Here is a 17,867-nt window from a genome sequence, read left to right as displayed (position 1 = left end):
TTAGCATCCAATTATTAACTAATTAACACCCAATTAACACCAAATTAATCACTAATTACAACCTGATAAACACTGATTATTATCCAGTTAATAACCAATTAATATGCCAATAATAGCTCATTAATAGCTAATTAAATCCCCTCTCATCAACAGCTCCTCTTTCCCTGCAGATCCCAAAATTCCCCCAGAATTGAATCCATAAAATCCCTAAAAATTCCTTTAAAAATCCCTAAAAAGATAAAAAAATCCTTAAAATCCCCCAAAAAATCCCAAAAATCCCCCCAAAAATACCTAAAATTACATAAAAAAAAACCTTAAAAATCCTCAAAATTCCATAAAATCCCCAAAAAATCCCTAAAAATTACATTAAAAAAAAAATCCTTAAAAATCCTCAAAATTCCATAAAATAAAAAAAAAATCCCTAAAAATTCCATAAAGTAATAAAAAAAAATCCTTAAAAATCCCCCTAAAAATCCCTAAAATCCCCCCAAAAATCCCTAAAATATCCCCAAAAATTCCATAAAATCCCCCCAAATATCCCCCAAAAAATCCCAAAATTTCCATAAAATCCCAAAAAAATCCCAAAAATCCCCCAAAATTCCCCTGGATTCCCATCCCCCTCCAGGCCAGGTTTACATTTGACTTTTCCCAGTTTTGTTTTTTCCCAAATTCCCAATTTTTTCCCTGGATAAACTTGGAATTCTGAGGGAATTTCCTCCTTTTTTTAGGGAATTCTGCAGCCATGGACATCGAGGATTGCAATGCCAGATCCTACATCACAGGTGAGGCATTTTCCAGGGTTTTTCCCAAAATTTTTCCCAAAAATTTTCCCAAAATTTTCCCAAAATTCTCCTGGATTTTTTCCCCAGATTTTCTGAGATTTTTCCTGATTTTTCCTGAATTTTCCCCAGATTTTTTGTGGATTTTTCCCAGATTTTTCCTGAATTTTCCCCAGATTTTTTTGTGGATTTTTCCCAGATTTTCCCCAAATTTTTCATGCATTTTCCACAATTTTTTCCTCAATTTCCCCAGATTTTCCCTGAATTTTCAGAGCTGAATTTGGGATCTCAGCCTCTTCCTGGATTTTTCCCAATTTTTTTGTGGATTTTTCCCAGATTTTCCCCAGTTTTCCCCAAATTTTTTGTGGATTTTTTTCCCCAGTTTTTCCCAGATTTTTTGTGGATTTTTTCCCAGATTTTCCCCATTTTTTCCCAAATTTTTTATGGATTTTTCCCAGATTTTTTCCCCAATTTTTTTTTTGTGGATTTTTCCGAGATTTTCCCCAGTTTTCTCCAATTTTTTTTGTGGATTTTTTCCCCCAGTTTTCCCCAGATTTTTTGTGGATTTTTTCCCAGATTTTTCCCCAATTTTTTTGTGGATTTTTTTCCCAGATTTTTCCCCAAATTTTTTGTGGATTTTTCCCAGATTTTCCCCCAGTTTGCCCCAAATTTTTTGTGGATTTTTTCCCAGATTTTTCCCCAATCTTTTTGTGGATTTTCCCCAGATTTTTCCCCAAATTTTTTGTGGATTTTTCCCAGATTTTTCCCCAATTTTTTGTGGATTTTTCCCAGATTTTTCCCCAGATTTTTTCTGGATTTCTCCCAGATTTTTCCCCAGTTTTCCCTAATTTTTTGGTGGATTTTTCCCAGATTTTTCCCCAGATTTTTTGTGGATTTTCCCCTGATTTTTCCCCAATTTTCCCCAGATTTTTTGTCGATTTTCCCCTGATTTTTTCCCAGATTTTTCCCTGATTTTCCACACTTTTCCCCCAGATTTTTGGGGCTGGATTTGGGATCTCAGCCCCTTCCTGCCCCTTTCCCCAGATTTTTCCTCAGATTTTCCCCATTTTTTTCAAATCTCATCCCCTTCCTGTATCCCCCCATCCCCCAATTTTTATGACGATTCCCAACAAATCCAAAGAAAATTTGAATATTCCACCCCCAAAACCCCACAACAGGGAGTTTTTTTCCATTTATCCCCATTTCCCTCCAACTCCAACACAAATTCCTGATTTTTTTTCACCTTCCCAAAGACTCAAGGGCTGGAAAATCCCCAAGGGGAATAAAAAAAATCCGGGAATTTGAGAGCAAGGGTGGGAAATTCCCTCTTGGATCAAGGCTGGAATTTCCAGGAGGGGCAGGAATGGTTCAAATTCCAGCCTGGCAGGAGGGGAGGGAAGGGAGGGGGATGAGATCCAGGAAAATTCCATGAGGGAGAAGCTTGGAATGTTCCCAGGGAAGTTTGGAATGTTCCCAGGGCTGGGCTGGAATTGCCCCGCAGGGATTGGGAAGGAGGGGGAGGGGGGATGGGGGGAGGGGAATTTTCCAGTTTTGGAATCATCCCGAGGGTGCTGATCCAAAAAAAAAAAAAAAAAAAAATTCTGATTTTTGGGGGGAGTTTGTGAATCTCTGGATCCATCCCAGATCTTTCTGAGTCTCTGGATTCATCCCAGATTCTGGGGAATATCTGGATCCATCTCTGCTCTCCCTTCCTACATTCCCAAATTCCCAAATTCCCTCCCCCTCCTCCTCCTCCTCAGCTCCTCCTGGTGCAATTCCCACTCCCTGATTTTTGGGAATGCTCCATTTCTCCCTGAAAAATTTGGGATCCCACTAAAATCTGGGATCCAAACCCCCCTCTCCCTCCTCGTCTTTCTTTTCTCATTCCTGGTTCAATTCCCACTCCCTGTTTTTTTGGGAATGCTCCATTTCTCATCCCCATCCCACTAAAATTTGGGATCCTGCTGAAATTTGGGTCCAAACTCCCCCCCCTTCCTCTCTCCCACATTTCCACATTCCCACATTCCTTCCCCTCTCCCTCCTCCCATTCCTGGCTCTCATTTCCCACTCCCTGATTTTTGGGAATGCTCCATTTCTCATCCTCATCCCACTAAAATTTGGGATCCCACCAAACCCCCCTCTCCCTCCCTCATTCCCACATTTCCTCCTCCCCCTCCTTCTCCCATTCCTGCTTCCATTCCCACTCCCTGTTTTTTTGGGAACCCTCCATTTCTCATCCCCATCCCACTAAAATTTGGGATCCCACTAAAAATCTGGGATCCAAACCCTGCTGTGCCTCCCTCTCCCTTCCCAAATTCCCACCCCTCTCCCTCCTCCTCCCCCCTTCCTCTCCCATTCCTGGTTCAATTCCCACTCCCTGATTTTTGGGAATGCTCCATTTCTCCCTGAAAAATTTGGGATCCCACTAAAATCTGGGATCCAAACCCCCCTCTCCCTCCTCATCTTCCTTTTCTCATTCCCTGTTCCATTCCCACTCCCTGATTTTTGGGAATGCTCCATTTCTCCCTCTGCTCATCCCACTAAAATCTGGAGTCCAAACCTGCTCTCCCTCCCCAAATTCCCTCCCCTCTCCCTCCTTCTCCCATTCTCGCTGGAATTCCCAGTTCAATTCCCAGTTCCTGCTTTTGGCTAGGACCAATCCCACAAAAATCTTGGGATCCTGCCCTCCCTCCTCCTTTCCCACATTTCCATTCCCACCCCTCTCCCATTCCCTCCCCATTCCCAGTTCCTGCTTTTGGCAGTTCCCCATTTCTCATTCCTGTCCTGCTGAAATTCTGGGATCCTGCTGAAATCTCTGATCCCACGCTCTCCGTGAGCCATTCCCACATTCCAACCCTTCATTCCCAAATTCCCACATTCCAACCCTTCATTCCCACATTCCCACATTCCAACCCTTCATTCCCACATTCCAACCCCTCCCTCTCCCATTCCCGGGGCCATTCCCGGCTCCATTCCCAGTTCCTGCTTTTTGGGAATGTCCAATTTCTCCCTCTGCCCGTCCCAATTCCTCACTAAAATCTGGGATCCCACTAAAAATCTGGGATCCCACTGAAATCTGGGATCCCACTGAAATCTGGGATCCCACTAAAAATCTGGGATCCCTCCCTCCTTCCCCCATTCCCATCCCTCCTCCTCTTCCTCCCTCTCTCATTCCTGCTGGAATTCCCAGTTCAATTCCCAGTTCCTGCTTTTGGCCAGGACCAATCCCACAAAAATCTTGGGATCCCGCCCTCCCTCCTCCCTTCCCACATTTCCATTCCCACATTCCCTCTCCCTCTTTCCCGGCTCCATTCCCAGTTCTTGCCTTTTGGGAATGTCCCATTTCCACCTCTCCCCAGTAAAAATCTCCGATTCCCACTGAAATTCTGCGATCCCTCCCTCCTTCCCCCATTCCCATCCCTCCTCCTCCTCCTCCCTCTCCCATTCCTGAGCTGGATTTTCCCCTGGATTCCAGGAATTTGCTCTTCCTGGAAGGTGAGCGGCTGCGTGCGCCCCGCCAGCGCCGCCCTGCGCCCCGCCGGGATCCCGCGCTGCTTCCCGGGAATCCCGATCCAGGGATCTCCGGGATTCCTCCCGCAAGGTACCCACCAATCCCCCCCCCAAAAAAAAACCAACAAAAAAAATCAGACAGAACCATTTTTTATTTATTTTTTTTTTCCATGAGAATTCAACTCCGCGGGTGTGGGAAGGAAAAAAAAAAAAGCGGCGCCGCTGAGCTGGGAGGGGATTGAAGGGAAGGGATTTCAGGAATTCCCGGCTGGAATGAGGGAGGAGGGAAAAGCGGGAGAGCTTTTGGCCACTCCCCGAGGTGGGATTTAGGGATTTAGGGATTTGGGAGGAGCCGGAGATTCCCGGAGCGCCTCCGGGATTTGGGGATTTGGAGCTGCTGGAATTGTCGGGGTTGGGAGCAGAACGAGCTGGCAGCGGGATGAGGCTCCAGGAGATTCCCAAAGGTCGGTCCCGCTGGTTTTTTTTATTTTTTAGGATTTTTTTCCCCCCCTCTGGAATAGCTTTGGGTGGAATTTAGGGATCGTGAAATTCTCTTTTTTGCTTGAGAAAAAAAATAAATATAAAAATAAAAATCGGAGTTGGGTTGGAGGCGGGTGGGATCGGGATGAGGCTCCGGGATCATCCCAAGGGTTGTTCCCAGGGATTTTTGGGATTCGGGATTTGCACCCGGGAGGAATTTAGGGATTCTGGGATGGGATTTGGGGATTTTGGGGATCCTGGAGTTCTTTTTTTTTTTTCCGTGGGAAAAACCCTCGGAGTGGGATCTGAGCCGGGTGGGATCAGGACACCCAGGGGTCGCTCTTGTCCCACTCCCAGGGATTTAGGATTTAGGATTTAGGATTTGGGATTTAGGATTTGCCCCCTGGAATAGCTCTGGAAGGGATTTAGGGATCCTGGAATGGAATTTTGGGATCCTGGAATGGAATTTTGGGATCCTGGAATGGAATTTTTCCATAAGAGAAACCCCTTGGAGTTGGTTTGAGCTGGGTGGGATTGGGATGAGACTCTGGGATCCCTCTTGTCCCAGTCCCAGGGATTTTTGGGATTTGGGATTTAGGATTTTCCCCCTGGAATAGCCCTGGATGGAATTTTAGGATCCTGGAATTCTCTTTTTCCATGAGAAAAACCCCTTGGAGTTGGTTTGAGCTAGGTGGGATCAGGATGAGACTCTGGGATCCCTCTTGTCCCACTCTGAAAAAAATTTTGGGATTTAGGATTTTCCCCTGGAGTAGCCAGAGATGCTCCAGGATGGGATTTAGGGATTCTGGGATGGAATTTTGGGATCCTGGAATCCCTTTTTTCCATGGGAAAAAAGCCCTTGGAGTGGGATCTGAGCCAGGTGGGATCAGGACACCCAGGGGTCACTCTTGTCCCACTCCCAGGGATTTTTGGGATTTGGGATTTAGGATTTAGGATTTGGGATTTAGGATTTTCCCCCTGGAATAGCCCTGGATGGAATTTTGGGATCCTGGAATTTTCTTTTTCCAAGAGAAAAACTCCTTGGAGTTGGTTTGAGCTGGGTGGGATCAGGATGAGACTCTGGGATCCCTCTTGTCCCAGTCCCAGGGATTTTTGGGATTTGGGATTTAGGATTTGGGATTTGGGATTTTTCCCCCTGGAATGGAATTTTGGGATCCTGGAATTCTCTTTTTCCATGAGAAAAATCCCTTGGAGTTGGGTTGAACCAGGATGAGACTCTGGGATCATCCCAAATGTTGTTCCCAAGGATTTTTGGGATTTGGGATTTGCCCCTGGAATTAATTCAGGGATTCTGGGATGGGATTTTGGGATTCTGGAATTTTCTAGGAATAGAGGAAAATACCCAGAGGGAAATTTGGGATTTTGGGAATTCTGGATGAGATTTTGGGAATCCTGGAAAGGGAAATTTGGGAATTCTGGATGGGATTTTGGGAATCCTGGAAAGGGAAATTTGGGAATTGTGGAGAGGAGAAATTTGGGAATTGTGGAGAGGAGAAATTTGGGAATTTCAGAGGAGGATTTGGGGGTTTTGGAGAGGGAATTTGGGAATTTCAGAGAGAGAATTTAGGAATCCTGGAGAGGAAATTCAGGAATCCAAGAGAGGAGAAATTTGGGAATTTTGGAGAGGAGAAATTTGGAAATTTTTGGGGGAGAATTAATAAATTCTGGAGAGGGAATTTGGGAATTTTGAAGGAGAATTTGGGGATGCTGGAAAAAAGAAATTTGGGGATTTTGTAGAAGAAATTTAGAAATTCTGGAGAGGAGAAAATTGGAAATTTCAGGTGGGAATTTGGGAATTGTGGAGAGAAGAAAATTGAGAATTTCAGAGGGGCATTTGGGGATTTTGGAAAGGGAATTTAGGAATCCTGGAGAGGAGAAATTTGGAAATTTTAGAGAGGAGAAATTTGGGAATTTCAGGTGGGAATTTGAGAATTCTGAAGAGGGAATTTGGGAATTTCAGAGGGGGGAATTTGAAAATCCTGGAGAGGAGAAAATTGTGAATTTCAGAATGAAAATTTAAAAATCCTGGAGAGAGATTTGGGAATCTTGGAGAGGAGAAAATTTGTGAATTTTGGAGAAAAATTTGGAACCCTGAAGAGAGAAACTCCTCAATCCTTCAACTCCCAACCCTTCCCCAAAATCCTGATTTTTTCCCTGGGATTCAAAGCTGGAAAATCCGGAATTTCCAGCCCCGACCCCCCCCCAGCTCCCCCCGGGCTCAACATTCCCGAGATTCCCGAGGTCGGGAACGGCCCCTCCCCCCCTTTCCCAGGCTCTTCCCGGCGGTTTGGGAATTTTCCAACCCCTCCCCCACCCTCGGGAGATTTTGGGAATGTTTGGGAAACTCCCAGGGTGATTTTTTTTTCCCGGAGCCAAAAATTCCAGCTGGGCCGGAAAAGTTTGGAAATGGCATTGGCAGCTGCTGGGGGGGGGGGAGGGGAGGAGGGGGTTCCACCCAAAATTCCAGCTGTTCCCACGGGGGGGGGGAGGGGATTTGGGGAGGGGGAGTCAGAGTTTGGGATGGGGGGAAAAAAAATTGGGATGGGGAGAGGGAATTTGGGATGGGGGTGAGGAGGAGATTTGGGATGGGGGGGAAATTTGGGATGAAAATTTGGGGATGGGGGAGGAAATTTGGGATGAAAATTTGGGAATGGGGGAGGAAATTTGGGATCAGAGTTTGGGATGGGGAGAAGAAATTTGGGATGAAAATTTGGGAATGGGGGAGGAAATTTGGGATCAGAGTTTGGGATTGGGGGGAGAAAATTTGGGATTGGGGGGAGAGAAAATTTGGGATGAGAATTTGGGATGGGAGAGGAAATTTGGGATTGAGGGAGAGGAAATTTGGGTTGGTGGGATTTGGGATTGGGCGTGGGAGGTGGAAATTTGGGATGAAAATTTGGGATGGGGAAAGGAAATTTGGGAATGGGGGGAGGAAATTTGGGATCAAAGTTTGGGATGGGGAGAAGAAATTTGGGATGGGGGTGGGGAGGAAATTTGGGATAAAAATTTGGGAATGGGGGAGAGGAGATTTGGGATCAGAGTTTGGGATGGGGGAGAAAATTTGGGAATGGGGGGAGGAAATTGGGATGGGGGATTTGAGGGGGTGGAAATTTGGGATCAGAGTTTGGGATTGGGGGGAGGAAATTTGGGATGAAAATTTGGGAATGGGGAAAGGAAATTTGGGATGGGGAGGAGATTTGGGATTGGGGGGTGGGAGGGTGAATATTTGGGATCAGAGTTTGGGATGGGGGAAGAAATTTTGGACTGGGGAGGAAATTTGGGATTGGGGGTGAAGATTTGGAGATGGAATTCAGGATGGGGGAAAATTTTGGGATGAGATTTTTGGGATGAGGGGAGTGAGGAAATTTGGGATTAGGGAGGAAATTCTGGATTGGGGAAAGGAAATTTGGGATGGGGGATTTGGGATTGGGGGAAATTTGGGATGGGGGGTTTGGGATTGGGGAGAAATTTGGGATGGGGGATTTGAGATTGGGGAAGGGAAATTTGGGATGAGGGGAGGGAAATTTGAGATGGGGGATTTGAGATTAGGGGAAATTTGGGATGGGGGTGGAAATTTGGGATGGGGGATTTGGGATTGGGGAGAAATTTGGGATGGGGGAGATTTGGGATGGGGGTGGAAATTTGAGATTGGGGAAGGGAAATTTGGGATGGGGGGTGGAGATTCAGTCTGGGGGGGTTTGGGGTCTGGGGTCTCCCCCTGATTGGGGTCCAGCCCCCCTGACCCTGACCCTGACCTGGCCCTGCCCCCCCAGCCCGTGGGGATTCCCCCCTGGAGCAGGAATTCCGCTCAGCTGGGGGGGGAGGGGCGGCCCGGAGCCCCCCCAGCCCCCGCTCGTCCCCGCGCTCCCCCGGTGAGTATCCCTGAACATCCCAGAATATTCCAGAACAGATATCACCTGAACATCCCTGAACATCCCAGAATATCCCTGAACATCCCCTGAACATCCCAGAACATCCCCTGAACATCCCAGAATATCCCTGAACATCCCAGAATGTCCCTGAACGTCCCAGAATATCCTAGAATATCCCTGAACAAACATCACCTGAACATCCCAGAATATTCCCTGACCATCCCAGAACATCCCAGAATATTCCCTGAATATCCCCTGAACATCCCAGAATATTCCCTGAACATCCCAGAATATTCCCTGAACTTCTCTAAACATTCCCCCACATTATCCCCCATTCCCCCTCTCCCCACCCCATTATCCCCCATTTCCCACCCCATTATCCCCCATTTCCCACCCCATTATCCCCCATTCCCCCTCTCCCACCCCATTATCCCCCATTTCCCACCCCATTATCCCCCATTTCCCACCCCATTATCCCCCATTCCCCCTCTCCCACCCCATTATCCCCCATTTCCCACCCCATTATCCCCATTCCCCCATTTCCCACCCCATTATCCCCCATTCCCCCTCTCCCACCCCATTATCCCCCATTTCCCACCCCATTATCCCCCATTTCCCACCCCATTATCCCCCATTCCCCCTCTCCCACTCCATTATCCCCCATTTCCCACCCCATTATCCCCCATTCCCCCTCCTAACCCCATCCCCTCTCCAGCCAACTCCATCAAGGTGGAGATGTCCTCAGAGGAGGATTCCCCGGGCCGGGGGCTGCCGGAGGAACGGGAGGGGGCCGAGGATTCCCAGCCGGAGCCGGAGCCGGAGCCGTTCCCGGAGCCGTTCCCGGAGCCGTTCCCGGAGCCGTTCCCGGAGCCGCACTCGCCCGGCGGGATCCGCCTGCCCAACGGGAAACTGCGCTGCGACGTCTGCGGGATGGTGTGCATCGGGCCCAACGTGCTGATGGTGCACAAACGGAGCCACACTGGTGAGAGAATGGGGTAAAAATGGGAGAAACTGGGATAAAATGGGGTAAAAATGGGATAGAATGGGATAAAATGGGATAAAAAATGGGATAAAATGGGAATTGTGGGTGTGGGATGGTGCATTGAGCCCAACGTGCTCATGGTGCACAAACGGAGCCACACTGGTGAGAATCCCAAAAAAATGGGATAAAATGGGATAGAAATGGGAGAAACTGGGATAAAATGGGGTAAAAATGGGATAGAATGGGATAAAATGGGAATTGTGGGTGCGGGATGGTGCATCGGGCCCAATGTGCTGATGGTGCACAAAAGGAGCCACACTGGTGAGAATCCCAAAAAAAATGGGATAAAATGGGATAGAAATGGGGTAAAATGGGGAAATAATGGGATAAAATGGGGTAAAAATGGGGAAATAATGGGATAAAATGGGATAAAATGGGAATTGTGGGTGTGGGATGGTGCATCGGGCCCAATGTGCTCATGGTGCACAAACGGAGTCATACTGGTGAGAATCCCAAAAAAATGGGATAAAATGGGATAGAAATGGGAGAAACTGGGATAAAATGGGATAAAATGGGGAAATAATGGGATAGAATGGGATAGAATGGGAATTGTGGGTGTGGGATGGTGCATTGAGCCCAATGTGCTGGTGGTGCACAAAAGGAGTCATACTGGTGAGAATCCCAAAAAAAAATGGGATAAAATGGGAATAAATGGAGAAAAATGGAAATTCTTTGGGAATGATCCCATTGTGAATTTTGGGATTCTCCAGGTGAGAGGCCCTTCCAGTGCCAGCAGTGCGGGGTCAGGGTTAGGATTGGGGTTTTTTGGGAATGATCCCATTGGGAATTTTGGGATTCCCCAGGTGAGAGACCCTTCCAGTGCCAGCAGTGTGGGGTCAGGGTTGTTTTTGGGAATGATCCCATTGGGAATTTTGGGATTTTAGGGGTTCCAGTGCCAGCAGTGCGGGGTCAGGGTTTTTGGGAATGATCCCATTGTGAATTTTGGGATTCCCCAGGTGAGAGACCCTTCCAGTGCCAGCAGTGTGGGGTCAGGGTTGTTTTTGGGAATGTTCCCATTGTGAATTTTGGGATTCCCCAGGTGAGAGACCCTTCCAGTGCCAGCAGTGCGGGGTCAGGGTTGTTTTTGGGAATGATCCCATTGTGAATTTTGGGATTCCCCAGGTGAGAGACCCTTCCAGTGCCAGCAGTGCGGGGTCAGGGTTGTTTTTGGGAATGATCCCATTGTGAATTTTGGGATTCCCCAGGTGAGAGACCCTTCCAGTGCCAGCACTGCGGGGTCAGGGTTGTTTTTGGGAATTCATTTGTGAATTTTGGGATTCCCCAGGTGAGAGACCCTTCCAGTGCCAGCAGTGTGGGGTCAGGGTTGTTTTTGGGAATTCATTTGTGAATTTTGGGATTCCCCAGGTGAGAGACCCTTCCAGTGCCAGCAGTGCGGGGTCAGGGTTGTTTTTGGGAATGATCCCATTGTGAATTTTGGGATTCCTCAGGTGAGAGGCCGTTCCAGTGCCAGCACTGTGGGGTCAGGGTTGTTTCTAGGAATGATCCCATTGGGAATTTTGGGATTTTAGGGGTTCCAGTGCCAGCAGTGCGGGGTCAGGGTTTTTTGGGAATGATCCCATTGTGAATTTTGGGATTCCCCAGGTGAGAGGCCGTTCCAGTGCCAGCACTGTGGGGTCAGGGTTGTTTCTAGGAATGATCCCATTGGGAATTTTGGGATTTTAGGGGTTCCAGTGCCAGCAGTGCGGGGTCAGGGTTTTTTGGGAATGATCCCATTGTGAATTTTGGGATTCCCCAGGTGAGAGACCCTTCCAGTGCCAGCAGTGTGGGGTCAGGGTTGTTTTTGGGAATGTTTCCATTGTGAATTTTGGGATTCCCCAGGTGAGAGACCCTTCCAGTGCCAGCAGTGTGGGGTCAGGGTTAGGATTGGGGTTTTTTGGGAATGATCCCATTGTGAATTTTGGGATTCCCCAGGTGAGAGACCCTTCCAGTGCCAGCAGTGCGGCGCCTCCTTCACGCAGAAGGGGAACCTGCTGCGCCACATCAAGCTGCACTCGGGGGAGAAACCCTTCAAGTGCCCCTTCTGCTCCTACGCCTGCCGGCGGCGCGACGCCCTCAGCGGGCACCTGAGGACACACTCGGGTGGGTGGGCAGGGATGGGGTGGGGTGGGGTGGGATTGGGGTGGGGATGGGCAGGGATGGGGTGGGGGTGGGGTGGGATGGGGTGGGGTGGGATGGGGTGGGGTGGGGTGGGGTGGGATGGGGTGGGATGGGATGGAACAGGGTGGGGATGGTGTGGGAATGGGCAGGGATGGGGTGGGGATGGAACAGGGTGGGGATGGAACAGGGTGGGGATGGAACAGGGTGGGGATGGGGTGGGGATGGTGGGAATGGGGTGGGAATGGGCAGGGATGGGGTGGGGATGGAACATGGTGGGGATGGTGGGATGGGATGGGATGGGATGGGATGGGGTGGGGACAGGGTATGGACATGGTGGGGATGGAACAGGGTGGGGATGGGGTGGGATGGTGGGGATGGAACAGGGTGGGGATGGTGGAAGTTTCCAAAGGTTTTCCCAAGGGTACAGCCCTGTAGGAAATCCTAAAGAAATCCAGGGTAGATGTCATGGAAAAGCCCAATCCTATCCCAATGATTCCATCCCATTGATCCCATTGATTCCCACTGATCCCATTGATCCCATTCCATTGTTCCAATGGATACCATCATATATATCCCATTGATCCCATTTATCCCATTGATCCCATCCCATCAATCCCATTGATCCCATTTATCCCAGTCCATCGATCCCATTGATCCCATCACATACTTCCCATTCCATAAATCCCAGCCCACTGATCCCATTGATCCCATCCCATTGTTCTAATGGATCCCATCATATATATCCCATTGATCCCATCCAATCAATCCCATTGATCCCAGTCCATCGATCCCATCAATCCCATTGATCCCATCAATCCCATTTTTCCCATCTCATCAATCCCATGGATCCCATCACATACTTCCCATTCCATTGATCCCAACCCACTGATCCTTCTCATCCCATCCCATAAATCCCATCCTGCTGATCCCATCCAATTGATCCATGGATCCCATTGATCTCATCCTATTGATCCCATTGATCTCATCCTATCAATCCAATCCCATCCCATCAATCCCATGAAATTTCTTCCTGAGCTCTCTGTCCCCTCCTGATCTCCCCCTGTCCCTAGAGGGGACAATTCCCAGATTTCCCAAAGAGAAAGGATTCTTCCCTCACTGGGATCCTTCAGGGGATCCCAAATTAATGATCCAAAATCCTGGGATTTGGGTAATGTCCTTCAGAGGATCCCAAACTCCCCAAGTCCTGGGATTTTCCCTCATTTTGGGCTTCCTATGGATCCAAATCCCATTCCACAGATTTTTCTCTCACTGGAATCCTTCAGGGAATCCCAAATTTGGGATTTTCCCTCCTTTTGGGCTCTCTCTGGATCCCAATCCCATTCCCAGCCTGGACTCCTCCTGCTCCAGGGATTTTTCCCTCACTGGGATCCTTCAGGAGATCCCAAACTCCCCAAATTCCAGGATTTTCCCTCATTTTTGAGCTCCATTCCCACCTTCCTGCATTCCAGAGGTCGGGAATTGGGACAATTCCCTCCCCATCCCATCCACCCCAACCTGTTTTTTTTTTTTGGAGGGGGTGAAGGAGGAAATCCTGAATTTTCCATGGATTCCAGTGGGGGGAGGGGCTGCACATTCCCAGGAGGGGCTCCTGCCTTTCATCTGCTTCCCAAAAAAAAAAAAAAAAAAAAAAAATCAGGGATTAAGGATCTGACATCAAAGGGGCTCAGGAGGAGCCAAAATTCCCCCGGGATTTCCTTCTCATCCCAGCCTGGAAAATTCCAACCCTGCAGCTTCCTGGTTTTTCCATGGCTGGGAGAAATTCCTGGAATGGAGTTCTCAGTGGAGTTTCCCAGTTCCTGATCCCAATTCCCAATTCCTGATCTGAATTCCCAGTTCCTGATCCCAATTCGTGGTGCCAATCCCAATTTCTCCCACTTTTTCCACCCCCATTTCCCAAATCCACCCCCCCCCCAACTCTCAGTATCCCATATCCCAAATCCCAGATCCCAAATCCTGATTTCTGTGTCCTCCCCCACTGTGGACAAGTCCTACAAGTCCTGATTTCCCAAATCCCAGATCCTGATTTCCCAAATCTCAAACCCCAAATCCTGATTTCTGTCCCCCCCGGTGGGCAAGCCCTACAAGTGTAGATATCCCAAATCCCAAATCCTGATATCCCAAACCCTGATATCTCAAATCCCAAATCCTGATTTCTGTCCCCAGTGTTCTCCCCCACCGTGGGCAAGCCCTACAAGTGCAGATATTCCAAACCCTGATATCCCAAATCTCAGATCCCAAATCCCTAACCCTGATATCCCAAATGTTGATTTCCCCAAATCTGAAATCCCAAATCCTGATTTCTGTCCCCAGTGTCCTCCCCCACGGTGGGCGAGCCCTACAAGTGCAGATATCCCAAATCCCAGATCCCAAATCTCATATCCCAAACCCTGATATCCCAAATCTCAGATCCCAAATCCCTAACCCTGATATCCCAAATGCTGATTTCCCCAAATCTGAAATCCCAAATTATTATTTCTGTCCCCAGTGTCCTCCCCCACGGTGGGCGAGCCCTACAAGTCCTGATTTCCCAAATCCCAGATCCCAAATCTCATATCCCAAACCCTGATATCCCAAATCCCAGATCCCAAACCCTGATATCCCAAATCTCAGATCCCAAATCTGAAATCCCAAATTATTATTTCTGTCCCCAGTGTCCTCCCCCACCGTGGGCAAGCCCTACAAGTGCAGATATCCCAAACCCTGATATTCCAGATTCCATATCTCAAATCCCAAATTATGATTTCTGTCCCCAGTGTCCTCCCCCACCGTGGGCAAGCCCTACAAGTGCAGCTCGTGCTGGGAAATATCCCAGATCCCAAACCCTGATATCCCAAACCCTGATATCCCAAATCTGAAACCCTGATATCCCAAATCCCAAACCCTTATTTCTCAAATCCCAAATTATGATTTCTGTCCCCAGTGTCCTCCCCCACCGTGGGCAAGCCCTACAAGTGCAGATATCCCAAATCCCAGATCCCAAATCTCATATCCCAAACCCCGATATCCCAAATCTCAGATCCCAAATCTGAAATCCCAAATTATGATTTCTGTCCCCAGTGTCCTCCCCCACGGTGGGCAAGCCCTACAAGTGCAGATATCCCAAATCCCAGATCCCAAATCTCAGATCCCAAACCCTGATATCCCAAATCCCAGATCCCAAATCCCAGATCCCAAACCCCGATATCCCAAATCTCAGATCCCAAACCCCGATATCCCAAATCTCAGATCCCAAATCTGAAATCCCAAATCCTGATTTCTGTCCCCAGTGTCCTCCCCCACGGTGGGCAAGCCCTACAAGTGCAGCTCGTGCGGGCGCAGCTACAAGCAGCAGAGCAGCCTGGAGGAGCACAGGGAGCGCTGCCACAGCTTCCTCAGGAGCCTCCCCACGGAAAACCCCACACAGACAGGTCAGGAATGGGGAAACCCCACACCCCAAACCATCCTGGGGTGGGAAATTGGGGTGGGAGTTGTGGGATCATGATCTTTTCCATAGAAAAAGAGTGGGGAAATTGGGAGATGGAGATCCTTTTCTATGTGGGATCATGACTCTTTTCCATGTGGGATTTGAATCCTTTTCCATTTGGCATCATGATCCTTTTCCATGTGGGATTTGAATCCTTTTCCATTTGGGATTTGAATCCTTTTCCATGAAAAAAGGGTTGGGGGTGAAGGGGATCCCAAATCCATGGAGAAAGGAGTGCTGGCTCAGATTCCTCTGGAGCCTCCCCATGGAAAACCCCACACAGACAGGTCTGGCTGGGAAAATCCCTGAAAAATCCCACATCCCAAATCCTCCAGGGACAGGAAATGGGGTGGGAGTTGTGGGATCATGATCTTTTCCATTGAAAGAGAGTGGGGAAATGAGGAGGTTGGGACCCTTTTCCATGTAGGATTTGAATCCTTTTCCATTTGGCATCATGATCCTTCTCCATGTGGCATTTGAATCCTTTTCCATTTGGGTTCATGATCCTTTTCCATGAAAAAAGGGTTGGGGATGAAGGGATTGGGATCCCAAATCCATGGATATAGGGAGTGCTGGCTCAGATTCCTCAGGAGCCTCCCCACGGAAAACCCCACACAGACAGGTCAGGAATGGAAATCCCACACCCCAAACCATCCTGGGGTGGGAAATTGGGGTGGGAGTTGTGGGATCATGATCTTTTCCATAGAAAAAGAGTGGGGAAATTAGGAGATTTGGATCCATTTCCGTGTGGGATCACGATCCTTTTCCATGGACAAAGGGTTGGGAGTGAAAGGATTGGGATCTCAAATCTCTGGATATAGGGAGTGCTGACTCAGATTCCTCTGGAGCCTCCCCATGGAAAACCCCACACAGACAGGTCTGGCTGGGAAAATCCCTGAAAAATCCCACATTCCAAATCCTCCAGGGACAGGAAATGGGATGGGAGTTGTGGGATCATGATATTTTCCACAGAAAAAGAGTGGGGAAATTGAAAGATTGGGATCCTTTTCCATGTAGGATTTGAATCCTTTTCCATTTGGGTTCATGATCCTTCTCCATGGAAAAAGGGTTGGGGGTGAAAGGATTGGGGTCCCAAATCCGTGGAGAAAGGGAGTGCTGACTCAGCTTCCTCAGGAGCCTCCTGATGGATTAAAATAAAAATCCTGGATCCCAAATCCTCCAGGGACAGGAAATGGGGTGGGAGTTGTGGGATCATGATCGTTTTCCATGGAAAAAGAGTGGGGAAATTGGGAGATGGAGATCCTTTTCCATGTGGGATCATGACTCTTTTCAATGTGGGATTTGAATCCTTTTCCATTTGGGATCATGATCCTTTTCCATGAAAAAAGGGTTGGGGGAGAAGGGATTGGGATCACAAATCCGTGGAGAAAGGGAGTGCTGACTCAGCTTCCTCAGGAGCCTCCTGATGGATTAAAATAAAAATCCTGGATCCCAAATCCTCCAGGGACAGGAAATGGGGTGGGAGTTGTGGGATCATGATCTTTTCCATGGAAAAAGAGTGGGGAAATTGGAAGATTGGGATTCATTTCCATGTGGGATCATGATCCTTTCCCATTTGGGGTCATAATCCTTTTTAATTTGGGATCTTGATCCTTTTCCATTTGGGATCATGATCCTTTTCCATGAAAAAAGAGTTGGGGGTGAAGGGATTGGGATCCCAAATCCCTGGATATAAGGAGCACTGACTCACCTTCCTGCAGAATTTCCTGATGGAAAATCCCATTAAAAATCTGGGAAAAACCCCAGATTCCAAATTCTCAAGATGCAGGAAATGGGGTGGGAGTTATGGGATCATGATCCTTTTCCATGTGGGATCGTGATCCTAAATCCATGTGATGTTTGTCCATGAAAAAGGGACTGGGAAGTGTTGGGATTGTGATCCCAAATCCATGGAAAAGGGATGGAGTGAGGGATTGTGATCCCAAATCCATGGAAAATGGTTGGGAGTGTTGGGATTGTGATCCCAAATAATGGAAAAGGGATGGGAGTGTTGTGATTGTGATCCCAAATCCATGGAAAAGGGTTGGGAATGAGGGATTGTGATCCCAAATCATGGAAAAGGGTTGGGAGTGTTGGGATTATGATCCCAAATCATGGAAAAGGGATGGGAGAGTTGGGATTGTGATCCCAAATCCATAGAAAAGGGTTGGGAAATGTTGGGATTGTGATCCCAAATCATGGAAAAGGGATGGGAGAGTTGGGATTGTGATCCCAAATCCATGAAAAAGGGATGGGAGTGTTGGGATTGTGATCCCAAATCCATGGAAAAGGGTTGGGAGTTTTGGGATTATGATCCCAAATCCATGGAAAAGGGTTGGGAGTGTTGGGATTGTGATCCCAAATCCATGGAAAAGGGTTGGGAATGAGGGATTGTGATCCCAAATCTATGGAAAAGGGATGGAAGTGATGGGATTGTGATCCCAAATCTATGGAAAAGGGTTGGGAGTATTGGGATTGTGATCCCAAATCCATGGAAAAGGGTTGGGAATGAGGAATTGTGATCCCAAATCTATGGAAAAGGGATGTAAGTGAGGGACTGT

General features: G+C 48.1%; 1 protein-coding gene across 1 annotated transcript; it reads left to right on the top strand.

The window, feature by feature from the left end:
- Window positions 1–659: 659 nt before the first annotated feature.
- LOC306816529 (zinc finger protein Eos-like) lies at window positions 660–15,324 on the top strand (the record flags this gene model as incomplete). Its single annotated transcript, XM_079332965.1, has 6 exons — window positions 660–782; window positions 4,255–4,380; window positions 8,564–8,662; window positions 9,378–9,644; window positions 11,637–11,804; window positions 15,110–15,324. The coding sequence occupies exons 1-6, from the start codon at window positions 743–745 to the stop codon at window positions 15,322–15,324; spliced, it is 915 nt and encodes a 304-aa protein (XP_079189091.1). The 5' UTR covers window positions 660–742.
- Window positions 15,325–17,867: the final 2,543 nt, after the last annotated feature.

Source organism: Erithacus rubecula, assembly GCF_903797595.1.
Source record: "Erithacus rubecula genome assembly, contig: scaffold_653_arrow_ctg1, whole genome shotgun sequence".
Taxonomy (NCBI): domain Eukaryota; kingdom Metazoa; phylum Chordata; class Aves; order Passeriformes; family Muscicapidae; genus Erithacus; species Erithacus rubecula.
This window is presented reverse-complemented; position numbering and strand designations above follow the sequence as displayed.